At 37.1% G+C, this 14,069-nt stretch overlaps 1 protein-coding gene across 1 annotated transcript in view; it reads right to left on the bottom strand.

Moving 5' to 3' along the window:
• Nucleotides 1-13,785, bottom strand: part of blmh (bleomycin hydrolase) — a 45,396-nt gene extending 31,611 nt beyond the window's left edge. Inside the window, exons 1-6 of the mRNA XM_041797044.1 lie at nucleotides 13,663-13,785; nucleotides 11,043-11,240; nucleotides 8,787-8,896; nucleotides 6,256-6,397; nucleotides 5,137-5,225; nucleotides 4,938-5,030 (exon numbers count right to left, since the gene is read on the bottom strand). Coding sequence (XP_041652978.1) covers nucleotides 4,938-5,030; nucleotides 5,137-5,225; nucleotides 6,256-6,397; nucleotides 8,787-8,896; nucleotides 11,043-11,240; nucleotides 13,663-13,672 — 642 coding nt within the window. The 5' untranslated portion in view covers nucleotides 13,673-13,785. The remainder of the gene's footprint in view (nucleotides 1-4,937; nucleotides 5,031-5,136; nucleotides 5,226-6,255; nucleotides 6,398-8,786; nucleotides 8,897-11,042; nucleotides 11,241-13,662) is intronic.
• Between the last annotated feature and the right edge of the window lie 284 nt (nucleotides 13,786-14,069).

Raw genomic sequence — 14,069 nt, 5'->3', positions numbered from 1 at the left:
CAAAACTGAGGGGGGCCTAATATTGCTCTTTGCCTGGGGTCTTAAAATGACAAACAAGAAGAGCCTGTTCACATGGATGTTGGCATTTTTAAGAGTTAAATTCATGACTCAGTTTGACAATAGATTGTATTCTTTGGACCAGGGGTTCCCAAACATTTCAGCCTGTGCCCCCAAATAAAAGCAATAGATGCTGAATCCCCCTACTGTCCCTGTGAGTGGTTAAAGAATATATATTGTTGCACACAGCCCCATGCTCTCACTATAGGCCTTTCCTGGTATAAAAACAACACTAAAGAACAGAGCAGCCTAAAAAAAATAATTTCATATAGTAGTTTATTGTAAAAAAGGCTAGGAGAAGAATGTAGGTAATATCAGACTGTGGCACTAACTAAATTATAACAGACAGGTAATAGTCATGTGCACCTTTGAGGACCTCTTAATTATTGCTATCATGTAGAACCTACATTTTAAGGATATGTCAGGGAGTATTTTTAAAACTTTTATTTCTGCATGAATCTCACCAAAGGACTATGGTTTCATTTAAAATTGAACACACTTTCTGCTCAAGTCTTAATTACTTTAAACAATACAGTATCTGATATTCTTACATTCAATAATACCGAAAATACGGACGATTTGAAGAAAAAATATACACTTGTATTTCTACCCTGAGATGCAGCGAGTGGAGAGAAAGAGAGACAGCACAAAGTGGTGGGGGATTGAACATTCAAGTATCGGTGTCCTCTTGCTAAAACAGAGCGGTGATACAGAGGGATGTTACTAACTGACAGTTTTGCAGCAGTTACTCTCTAAAGAAGTTAGACACAGTCACAGAGGTAGATTCAGAATTTTGTTTGACTGATGTCAAAAAAGTTCCTCTCTATGCTCCACCCTCAGTCACAGCCACTCTATCCCCACTATCTGTTAAATTCACTTGTCAGCAAATACATTTTATTAAGTCTCTTTAGCATTTTTTAAAGACGCATGTATTAACATATATATCTATCACAGATGGAGAGCAGAGGAGAGACAGCGATGTCTCCTGGCCTCTGAAGTTATTCTTCACATCCCAACCTGTGAGATGATGACAGCCACACAGCCCTGCGCAAACACTGACACACGTAAAAAATGCCTAGAAGTTATAGACAGAGCAGAATCACTGCATACACTTCATCTGACGCATTGTTGATATTTCAGAGGAAATATTTGATTTGAGGCCCTATACATTTCTTGGGAAATTTTATTTTTACTTTATAACAATAAACACACAAAAAATTCTGGTATGCATTTACTGTTCAGTGAACCCTTCTTCTGTAAAGGTTGTAAAATAAAATAAAATAAAAAAGTAATCAAATTAAAAATATAAAACAGTTTTGAGTGTCCAGAACATCATTGTTTGTTGCTGTGGTAATGAAACCAAAATCAATATTGTTTGATTTTAACTAGTACCGTGTCAAAATTCAAAATTTGGTAACGTGACAACTCTAATCTTTACAATATAAGGGGTAAAATATGCCATTTAAAATCCTTTAAAAATGATGGCGTTTTTTTGGAAGCCAAGTAGTGACCTCTCAGGGGGTCTCAACCCTACTTTGGGAACCTCTGCAATAGACGACATGCCGATCTACAGTTGTGCAGTATTGTGCACGTGAGAGTCAATTTCCTGCAAATCTCTGTATGTCAGAAATTCAACACACAAAGTACCATGTTTATTAACACATATAAAATAGATACATCACACTGACTTTGCTGTAAGCAGAGCAAGCACAATAGAATTTTTTTGAAATAATCCCACAGGGATTGATGATTTTAAGTCATTCCTTTCATTTCAAAAATCTAAAATGATAAAGAAAAATAATCTGCCTTATAAATATGCCCTAGAATCTGGAGTGTTGGCCACCAGTTTGTTTTTAATTTTGTCAAACAAAACTAATGAAGGATTTAAATCCTGTCTATGTAGGTATTCTGCAAGAGCACTTTTTTAACAGTTGATTACAATACGTTCTTTTAAAATAGATACACATTTTCTCAGCCTTGAATGAGGGAACAGACCTTGACCTTTGGCTCCTTTGATACTACAAATTTTGAACTAAACTTTATTAAAGTTCTGATTTGGGCATATCTTAAAAATGATGATGCAATGTTGGGCTAAGTACTATTATATAGCGCCCTCTAGTGGTAAAAATTGAGCAGTGCAATAGAGCTGAAAAAGGTGTTAAGAAAGAAAAAAACTATAAAGAATTTTTAAAAAATGAACAATCAGTGGTATCATTAAAAGATAAATATATCAGGTCAATTTGCCATTAAATTAACCACTGTGCCATGAGTTCTGAACCTACAGAATATTTAATTTTGTTACCACTATCTGAGATGTGTACAGTGATTAAAGTTAAAGTATCACATTTAGTGTCTTCTCTAAATTCAATAGTTGGGAAAATACTATAAAGACCTCTAACTACAACATCATCCATTACAATGATCTCAGTAACTGTAGCATTATTGTTAAAATATTAGGTGAGATGAACATCTCTTCAAAAGAGACATCTAAATTTAAACATTTCAGGCACTGGGACCAGTGTTATGGGTGGCACATTATATAATTCAGATTACTTCTGTTGGTTGCTATTTTAAAGAATCATTCGTTGCTGAAGAAAAAAATACCACATTTTCCTTTTCTTTTTGCTGCCACACACAAAAAAAATCCAGTTTCAGTTTCTTTTCCACTGGTTGGCTTGTAGCTACAAACAGCTGTGTCACTGTGCATGTGTAGCTGGCTGATTTAACCAGCAAGATGCCAGTAAAGATGTCAGATTGACACAAACGATTTTAAAGCTAGTGTTGTATTGTTAAATCAATTATACCGTTTCAACAAAAAAAGCTGGGCACTGTATGCTTCTTCCCAACTTGTTGTCACATTGTGAACATATTTAAGAGCTGTAAAGATTATATCACATCTGTGTTATCAAACCGCAGAGTTATAGATTGCAGGCAATGAACAAGACCGTGAAAGAAGGATAAGTCTTTATATTTAAAGGCAGACATACAGCTGTGTTCTAGACAATATTACTGACGTATAATGAGTACCAAGGGGGTTTAAATTGTTGTCACTTTTCTTAGTATGTAAATCAGTAGCATTAGTAACTTTCTCAAGAAATTTATTAGAAGAAACACATCAATTTTAAAAGTCATGTGACCAAATGCTCATCATATCTTTGTTTTATATAAAAATACTTGTACTGGATGCATATAACTGTTGATGTGCAGGTTTGGAATACCCGCTTCATGTTTCAGTCTGCATATACCAGTGTGCCTTCACTTTTTTAACATTCTGTCTTCATATCCTCACCATATACAGTCTTATCTTACAATTCTATACATGGGTCTTTATTAATTACAAGACCCTAATAACCAAGTGGTATAGCTGGTTCACTGTTGTTTCTCTTTCACTTTGCAATACTATCAAAAGTTCCATTAATTGTCTCTGGATCTTTGAGTCTCTTTCACAAAGTCCTGTTTATTTGTTTTTTTTTTTATTTTAAGTCATTGCTAAAAACCCATCTCTTCTCTTTGGCTTTCAATCTAAGATCAGATTTTTTTATCCCAACAAATTTTAGATTTTACTATTACTTTTAACATTATTGCATGAAGTTCTGTTTTGATTCATTTCACTAATTAATAGTGATCTATTCTTGTTTCATGTTTTACTTTTATACTGTGATGCACTTTGGTCAACCACGGCTGTTGAAAATGTGCTGTATAAATAAAGGTGAATTGAACTGAATCTTTTTTCACTTCCTACGAAACCCTTTCAGATTAATATCAAACTTCAAATAGTTACAAAGGGCAAGGGCTTTTTAGATGCAACTGTTGTTCTTTATATTCACAACTAAAGGTGATTAATAAATGACAGTTCAACATGATTATAGAGCAGGGATTTTAATCCCTGGAGAAACCTTGCTTCTTAGTTTGTCCTAGTGAATACGCACATTTCAGGGTTTTCCAATAAGATCTTTGAGCCTAATCTAACTTAACATGTGAGCTGACATCTGCCCACCGTTTATGAAGAGGGTAAAGCTGGAGCCCTTAAGTGAAGCTACAGCTCCTGCCAGTGTTGAGTAGCTGCATTACAGTATGGGCTGAGATCTGACCACGTATTTTTAACACAATAATAGCCTTCCCTGGAAGTTGTAGGGTGTTAGGACTTGTTGGGCTTGAAACCAGATCATTATATACAATGTAATATGTCGAAGTGAACAATAACAAAGGCCACATCTGGGAAGACTCATAGCCTTCCAAGAGAAAATCGATAATGTTTGACTCGTCGATCTGCCTTCTGTGGCTGGGTCTGTCACATCAGTGACATTGTCTAATGAGAGCATAGAGCACTCTATATGCTCAAAAGTCACAAATGTAAGCAAACAAAATAACAGAGTAAAAGGAGACTAGAAAAGTCGGCGCTGTGAAATGGAACAATGAGACAGACGTTTGTCGAGCTCTGGAAACAACATCCCTGCTTTTATGATGCGTCATTGAGGGACAACCACAACAGGCAGAAGAAAGAGAAATGCTGCCAAGAAATAAAGGTACTTTAGCAACCTAGTGAGAACTGCTGTTAGCATTAGCATCATGCTAATGTGGCATTCATCACAGCATTTGGATGGACAAACAAACACTGTAGAGTTCTGCAAGGATAGTATGTTTACAGCCTTCTTCCTGGTGTTGTCTAGCCTTTCTTTCTTCTGTTATCATGTTGGTCAAGCACCACCATATAGTCTGTCATCTGTGTCGGCCAAGTAACAGAATGTATCTATGGCTCCCTGATTGCCAAATCTGACAAACATGTGACTTTCATTGTGGACCTTTATTTATAAAATGTCAACTTTAACCCGTTAATCATATAACGGTCTAATCTGGCATATCAGATTTCTCAGCCTTACCTCCTCTATCATGGTGTCCATAGCATCATGCAGTTCAGCTTTAGTTGCATCACTGGCCACCATGTTCCTCAGTCTTAGGCAGTATTCCCTCAACTGGAACAGACAGTTTGATAGAAACATCAGCATTACCTCCGCAGTTCAGTTTTACTCTAACATGCATGCTTCATTAGATTGAACTGCAGAAAATCTGTTAATCTACCTTGTGGTTGAGGATGTCATTCATTCTTCGTGAGGCCTCCGAGCTGTGTGACTCTGGAAAGCATTTCTTTGGGATGACTCCATATTTTTCTGAACAGAGATATAGAGATTTGTTCAGAGTAAACAGTGCTCCAAGGTAATAAACTAGGCAGTCATTCAACATTAACTTTTCCTTACCCTCTGAGCTGTTTTTTAACCAATTTTTCTGGACGTGATGTCTTAAAATGCTTGTAAAACATCAACCCTGTGGTGCATTGTCAAGCTCTAACATTTTTTTTTTTTTTTTTTCCCCCCAGGAGAACCTGGGCTTAGAGAATATGTGTACTCTAGCAATGTCACTTGAATTAAAAAAAAGTTGCGGTGCTTTAAAGACAAAAAAACCTAGACGGAAAACAAATCTCAGTGGCACCCGGTTAACAATAATGACTAATACTTTTTGTTATCTCATCTTTCGGGGACCAATTAAATAGAAAAAATCATTCTGTGACAAAAAAAATCTTCAAAACATGCACATATTTACAAAAAACTCCATGTGCTACTTTGTGTTAGCTTTATTTGTGTCATTATATAAAGTAGTTCCTGTCTGTAGTCACACAGAGGGCCATGTCACAGGCCCTTTGTCTCTCTGTCTCTGTCTAAAGAGAGGTTTTCAGGCCATCTCCAGCATGATCTCAGTATAAAGACTGCTCAGTCTGACAAAGTAGTCTGCCCTTGGTTGTCACAGCCCATGAGAATGCATTGTGGGATACAAAATGTTGGATAGCATCAGCCGCTAGCGGCAGAGATGATCAAAAAATGCATTAAAAAATGAACAAAAACTAATTATTTTATACTTATTGTTTGGGTTACTGGTGTGGATTTAATCTTTAAAGACCCCAGAGAGTCAGCCAAGTTCCAAGCTCACTAGAAAAGCCTCAGTGAGGGCTACAAAGGCATGCCGTCATGAGAACAGTACAACGGAAGGCTTCCAGAAAATAAAAAACAAAAAAACAGAAAGAACTGTAAGTGGATAAGATTTCTGGGTCAAAAGTTATTCAGTTTTAAACAAGCTGTGCCTCTTGTATACAACAACATGGCTCTCAGAGGGTTAATGAGGTTATGTGTCATGAGGATGACTAACCAATGAGGTTTGCCAACATGTCCCACTGTCCACCGTCATTGGTTGGATTTGAGAGCAGGAACTGGACCAGGCGTCCATCCACCGGCTCCTTCCTCTGTGCCGTCTCCACACAGGCGTTGAGGAAGTAGTAGCACCGCTCAACCTGCAAGAAAAACAAATGAACAAACAACAAAAGATAAATAAAATCAGTACGAAGAAATAAGGGGTTTGACAAAAAGTATTTATTCATAATGTATGCTCAAAAGAATGTTTGAATTGGATTTTTAAGTTCTTATTAAATCAAAATTGTGCCCAAGATTTATTTAACACATATTGCTTGCATAGTCCATCTACTACATGTCTGTATCTGGCCCAAACAGTGTCAAAATATTTAGAATTTTGTCTTTACTTTACTTTGGGGCTTATTCTAAGAAATACACCAACCAGTGGGTTAGTAACCTGGCCCACTGACTTTCTTTCTCTTATCTAGCTTTTCTCCAAAGCTTTCAGTCTAATAAAATCTGATAAAATGTCTAAATCTGTTTGGTATACCACACAGGTTTTCTTTAAATAAGCCAGCTTTACAACACCTAAACTTGTAGTTAGAGATATCAGCTACCATGAAGATGGTTAAAAACATCATCTGTAGACTGGCTTTCTGCTTCAAGCTGTGTGCTTTATCACATAAAAGTAGGCGTTAAGCATCATCTCATGTTTCTTCTTGTTTCAAAAACAACCACTAGCTGTCTTTTTGTGTCAAAAGAAAATATGAAAGATGATAAAAAGGCCTACACAAATTCACTGTGGTAAAAAATAACCACTGCTGCTTTATGGAAGGCGAGAGACACTGCAAAAAAGTATTGTATTGGCGTGCACTCACACGACACCAAATAAAGACTAATTATATTGCTTAGGCTGTTTTAGTTGTACAACCAGAGGATATAAGGACCATACAGAGTTTTATCTGTGTGAAATTAAGTGAGAATTTAAGGACATGTTGGAGTAATGTGTAAAAACACTTGTGATGTTACATTGCAAACTTTGTCTGATATTGTTTTGATATATTTGAAATCTAATATTATTTTGATAGTGAGTAATAATTATCTAAATTTCAGAAGTTTTGAGGTTATTTTATAAATGAAATAACATTTATTATTGCAAATTCACACAAATAAGTACCAGGTATGGGTACGTGTACAGTTGTGTACTGGCACCAGTTCACAGGCACCGGGAATCGGTACTGTACCAGTTCAACTGTGAAAGGTACTCAACTCTATTCATGACTCGGAAAACTCTGAAGAAACTGTTTCACAGTGTTGCCAGGCTGGGTCAGGTCATTGTTTGAGGCTGTTTAAAAACAGTACTTATCCTTACTTTTATCATAAAGTAGTTTAAGATTTTTACATTATATTGTTTGATCAACTGTCACATTATTTCCTAATTTGTTTGTCCCGCCTCACGGTGTAGCAGTTATCCTTGTATATCTCCTGTCATTCATGCCTCACACATGTGCTGCTCTCCACTTCACCATCTAAACACACACATTCTGACATCTGTGGGCATGTTCCTGGCCAGTAAGCCAGACAAAATGTCTCTTCTACTATAGAAATAACAAAAGGCAGATGCAGAGAACAGACAGCCAATGGATGAAGAAGTTTGCACTTTTATCTGTTTGTGCAGTCTCACTACTAGTTGAATGGATTTAAGGCCAAAAGAAAAAAGACATTTACCACTGCAAAGATTGTCAAGTAGTGTATGCCAGCATCAGTTGAGGAGGTTTTTACAGATGAGAAAATCCCTAATAGTTTGAATGACTGAAGCTTTACAAAATCATTACACATACTGTTAATTACGTGACATCTCTCAGGCCCTACATATGGGGGTCTTTTATCAGGAACTGCCTCATTAAAAATGGAAAATGTCCTGTGGTATTTTCTATTTCCCGCATATGAAATTCATTTATTTGTCAACTGATCTCGCTTGTTTATCTGGAATTTCAAAGTTTCATATGTTTGAGTGCCGTAACAAAGGCTGATTTTGTATCCAAGTGCCTTAACATTTGAGGAAAAAAACAAACAGCCTTTGAGAGAAAGAAACAAAGCTGAAAACATTTAGCAAGGTGTCACTGTGACGTCAACCTTGGCAGAGCCCCAACAAAAACACACAAAGAGGGTTTTAGGTAGACAATGATGGTATAGTAGTAGACTGCAGTACAATAACACAGTCCTGATGCACAGACACGGACACACATGGTCTACTGACCCCAGAACAACAAGAACTTCCATTTACCAGAGGGTTACAACACAAATGATCTAAAACTTAAAAGTTAAGTTAGAAAACAAACATAAAAATCCCAAAGTAGTGTACAATCTACACACAATTTGAACTGACAAAATTCAGCTTTTGTTTCATTGCTTTATGTGAATGGACCAACAAAACAGTGACATTAGAAAACTACGTAAGAAATCTAGAACGGAAGGAAATAAAATGTGTAGTAGACCTCTGAGACCATGAGAAGGGAAACATACATGGAGTGTAGCGATGTGCCTTACCTTGTCCCAGAAAAAGAGGTAAGACTGACTAAACTCAAACTCTTCTATGTTAAACTTCTTCATGAAAGGAAGTCGCATGACATTGAGGCACGAGAAGATCCAACATCTCCCTGGTGAAAAACAGAAGACAAAAATCAGACACATCTGAGATATAATTTAGGACAAAACATTTGTTAATGAAGAAATCTGTATTAAGGATGAGCAAGTATTTAAAAACTAGGGAAGTCAAAGGAATAACTTCTCTAATCTCAAAATTAAAGTAGTTGTTTGCAATTAATCTCCTCTTCGTGTCACATTTAAAAAGTCCTATTCTGCATTTAAAACAGTTTTGTTTCGTTTTAGATTTTTACATTGTCCTACACTAAGGTAAAATGACTTCCTGTTTGGATACAGACCTGCTTTTATTTTGAAAGAAATAAGGACTTTTGGGGTACACTGAAGATTGTGACATGATCTTAACCAAGGAAAAAGGAACTTGTTATGGATTGAAAAGGAAATAAGGGAACAGTTAAGGTTTAATAACACAAGGTGTAGATGACATTTAGCTTGTCCACTGAGCTGTCTGTGACTTTTCCTTAAACAGACAGAAGACATTTAGAAGCAGTGGTGGACTTATTTTACCTGCAGGGAGATGCTGCAGTGGCTTAACCAAAGTGTGCTGGAAGGGGTGACAAAGCATGGGATTAATGATGAACTAATTAAGGACCTATATTAATCGCAATTAATGCATTAATGTGAAAAACCCTATTTCCATCAGCAGTCATCAATTTATTTCAGAAACTTGAGGATTTCAATTAAAATCTATATTTTCCCATTACATATTTTATTATATATTATATTATACTATTATACTGCTATAAAAAGCTGTAAGAAAGGCTCTGTGGTGGGAAGCATAAAAAATAATAAAGATATTTCTAAATATATATATATATATTTTCCCTTCTTTTACTGGCACTTGGTTGTAATGCTGCTGCTAGACTGTGGCTGTAGTGCAAATGAAAGTCATTTGCAAACCATAATATAACAATAGAAGAGGAAATCCATAATATGCGGTTGCACAGCTGAGAGACTGAAACTAACTTGATTCTCTTAACTTAATGATCTATTTCACTAAACAGTTTTGTTTAAAAATTAGTTACAAATTCTGATCTGTTTTTGTGGTCAAAGACGAGAGAAAGTGTTTGTATTGTGGAGTCTCAAACCAAAAGAAGTAACAGACAAAGACATCAGTATCAGTCACAGGCTAGTGGTTCAAAAACTTTTCTGTCAGGCCCCTCCTTTGGTGGATAAAAAAAACAAAAATTTTAAGCACACACCCCCACCAATTAATACATTAGCATATATCAATAAACACTAAACCCAGAGTCATAGTGTTTTCTAATTATTTCCAACAGTCTGCAGAACAACAACTGCAGAAAGTACTGAATAGTAAATGCAACATGAAATTTGTACAGCTTTAATCTGCAATTTGTCCGATTTAGGCAACAGCAGAAAAACACTATCTTGCGCAGGTAAAATAAGGCAAAAAGAAGGATCTGGCCCTCTTCGAAATCTAGCACTGAACTATTCAAAATTTCGTGTTTTTAGTCTTGTAATTGTGATGTAGGGAAAAGACTCATCCTTAACTCTATGTTTACTTGGCAAGACCACTCAAAAATTAGTACTAATCATTGTGCATTGATTTAGCCTCGTCATGCCCCCCGCCATAACTTTGGCCCGCCCCCTAGTGACCATGGTCCCCACGTTGGGAATCACTGGGCTAAACTGTTATTCAAACATCAGTATCAGCATCAGTGCTATCGGTTTTATTCATTTAAACTATCTGTACATCTCTAAAATGGATCTTTTGAGTTAAAATTAGCAAGAAGCAATGCTAAAATTTTTAGACCATTAATGGCAATGCTAACATGCTGACAAGCTAACAATATGCATCTGACTTCTCTTAGTATACTGAAATTTCTTATAATTGTTCGAGTGACTTTCAAAGAATAATTTTCCTTGAAATACCCAGCTCTAATCAATAGCACTCTTGTTATTTCACCAACTTTTGTGGGTGTCTTCAGAGGCTTGCTGAAAGTTTGACAAATGTTTTTGCCTCTTTTCTCTAGTGTGAACAGTCTTCAAGTAAAATTTGAATCAGTGGTGGTTCAGATGGGGAGTTGAATTCCTGCATATAAGTGTTTCTGTATGATGAACTAACTACTAAGACTTTACTCATAAGAAAATGCATGCACATGTATGTACTTGTACTCATACCTGAGTTTTTCTGGTTGGTAATGGGCTTTCCTTCGGTGGGAATTGAGTGCTGAAAGATATGGACTGTATCCTGGACAGTCTGCCGGTGCAGACAAACCTCTAAAGGGTCAATGCAGGTGGATACATTCTGGGCCAGCAGGTAGCGTGGCTCAGCCCGCAGCCGCTTAATGAAGCTGGCTACCTTCTCCTGACTCAGACCTGAAAGAGCAAGAAGGACATGGTGAATATGAAGAAAAAAAAAAGAGAAAGAAAATGAATGATATGATAAATGACAGAGTGATGAAGATTACTCGAAAAAGGAAGACTTTAAGGCATGGCTGCTCAATTCTGACAAAAATTGGAATCACTCAAATTTGATTATTATGGATTGTGATTGCAATTATACCACAATATGCAATTGTGATTACGATTTAATACCTAAATGGTTTCATGAGTCTACCTTCCTTTAGTTTTTCAGTACTGCTTCAAAATAACTTCCTATTTTGCAAAAATACTATATAAAGTTTTCCGTTTTTTGTTTGTTTGTTTTTTTAAAGGTGCCTCTACAAAGTGCAAATTCAGTGGTACTATTGTAAACTTAAAGGCCTTTCTGCAGGCATTTTTGTAAACCTTTCAACAACTACGAATTGCACAGCCTGATATTGCTATGCTATTAATCATGCAGCAGTTATCGTAATTATTAATGATTGATTTTACATCATCCACAACACATGCAATTATCAGACATATTACCTCATCAACTTTAAAAAAAAATACAAGCAACAAAAGAACACGAACAATTAAAAGAATGTAGATGAATAAGAATAACAACACCAATGAACCATACATTAATGAAAACAAATATCAGTGTTTTTGAGGTCGGGGTGATGTACTCTTGAGGCCAAAATAAAACAACAAAGAGAAACTTTGGCACACTTGATAAACCCAGGGACAAAACAAGTCCAGCTCAGCATTAGGCGCAGTAACTGCTTTAACTTTATTATCTTGTTTTCCAGATCGTGGGAGGCCAAATTCGCAAATGAAAGTGAAACTACATTAACTTCCTTGTGCTATTTCACAGCTGCATAAAGTGGCTGCTTTATAGAGAAATGGATATAGATACAGAAGTCTTATGAGCACTTATGAGCACTCAAAGATTCATATGTCAGCACATCCTTTACAGAACAGTCGTCCATTTATATCCTCTTTTTCTCAGTACACAGCGTACTTACAGAGGGAATCTATTGAGGTCATTGACCACGGTTACGGTAATGTATGTAAAGAGAATGAAGAACATACTTGGAGAGAGAGAGAGCCAAACCAGCGACAAAATGCTTTCTAGTGATTCTATAAGAGTCCTGATGAGCCAAGGGCTCACCAGAGCTTGCTAGATTTATTCGTGTGGCTACCTGAGTAAGAGGAAGCTTGTCTTGTCTCCTTCAACTGGACACCCTGTCTGACCAAAGACTCAAATCTGTATACCAATGTGTGGTTGTCAATTTTGTCAAACAACTGTGTCCATTAAACAAGACTGGCAAGAACATTGCCTAGTCATGCATGCTGCCTAGACCTGAACCCTCTTTATTAGTGAAGTTGTGTGCTGTTGCTTTCCATCCACACAAAGTTGAGTCGCACATTAGGACAGTGTCACTGCCAAACAAACTAATACTCATGTTCACGCCTAAAGCAGAGAGTGTATGCATATTTGAGCAGCTCTGCAGTCTTCTATGAGAATAATTTGGTTTGTCTGTGGTTATTCAGTGTTAATGTTGCTCGGTCAGTTACGTAGGTTTTCCAAGTCACTCATCAAGAGGAACTATGAATGATTAGCACAGGCATCACGGTGTTTTTCAATGGCAAGAGGCCAAGCACACATCAGTGGTTATACAATTGGCTTTTTATGGGCTCTTCACTACGCCATATGTGCTCCATGCGGAAAGGGCTTGTTGGACTGAAGCCTTACAGTGGAGCAGATGGCTAAAACTAAGTTCAAAGGTCAAAGTATGGGCATAAATGGAATGCAGACTACTCACACTAAGGAAAAACAAAAACAAAAAATGAATAAATGGAGAAATCGTCAGATTGAAGCTTGAACCTTGGCCATTCAATGAAAAAGTGATCGAAGCAAACCTATTCACTTGACTGAAACTTAATTTAATTACTGTTAACCCCTCAAAAAGAGATGCTTATCGTCGTTAAAAGTGTTTCCACGAGGATAATAATTGTTATCCTGATGAAAACCCGCGTCAATGAACCAGGACCTCTTTAAAGACTCTGACAGGTATTGGCATTTCCAGCTTCATTCATGCCTAGCTTAACGTTAGCTTCACAAGCTAACATTTCCGGGCTTGCTGCCGACACCAGCTTTAGGAACAAAAAGTCCCTAGCCGCATTTGTCTCAAGTTTGTGTGTCGACACTGCCCTCATAACTTTTCAGTATAAACTGTAAACGTTACTCGCAATGTAAATATTGCCAGTGAGTTTCCACTGAACGCTATTGATGCTAACATAGCAAGTGGACGTTAGCTTCCTTAGCTGTCATCCTCCAGCTGTTAAATGCAGGCAGAGCTTTAGCTACACCGGGGACACAAACCTCAACGGTTAAAAGAGGGAGAGGAGAAAAGGGGACACCTGAACCTACCGGTTTCCATGTTTTCGTTGAGCTTTGGGAGCGTTTTCTGTTACCCGAAAAGTCGCCGGCTCTTTGTTTATGTCATTCAACCACGGTCTGTCAGTGGGTGCACACAGGGTGCGCTCGTTTATCTCTTCTACTTTGACGTAACGGTTGGGCGGAGTTCGCCATCAGCTACACGAGGACACCGCAGCCACAGCCTCCAAAGCAACGGGATACGTTTACTATCAACACTGAGGAGACGCTTTTTTTAGTGAGACGGGCACAAACTAACGCGGGGTAAAACGTTAAATGGACCCTTTAGAGTGTTAAACATCGTTGAATGCAAGATCAGCTGGATTAAGAAATGTTTAATGAATTACAACTGTCAGTGGTTTTACATCCAGAACCTTTTATTTGATATGTGATCAAATTAA

The sequence above is a fragment of the Cheilinus undulatus genome, linkage group 2 (genome assembly GCF_018320785.1).
Source record: "Cheilinus undulatus linkage group 2, ASM1832078v1, whole genome shotgun sequence".
Taxonomy (NCBI): domain Eukaryota; kingdom Metazoa; phylum Chordata; class Actinopteri; order Labriformes; family Labridae; genus Cheilinus; species Cheilinus undulatus.
The sequence above is the reverse complement of the archived record's forward strand: the minus strand, read 5'-3'. Positions and strand labels throughout refer to the sequence as shown.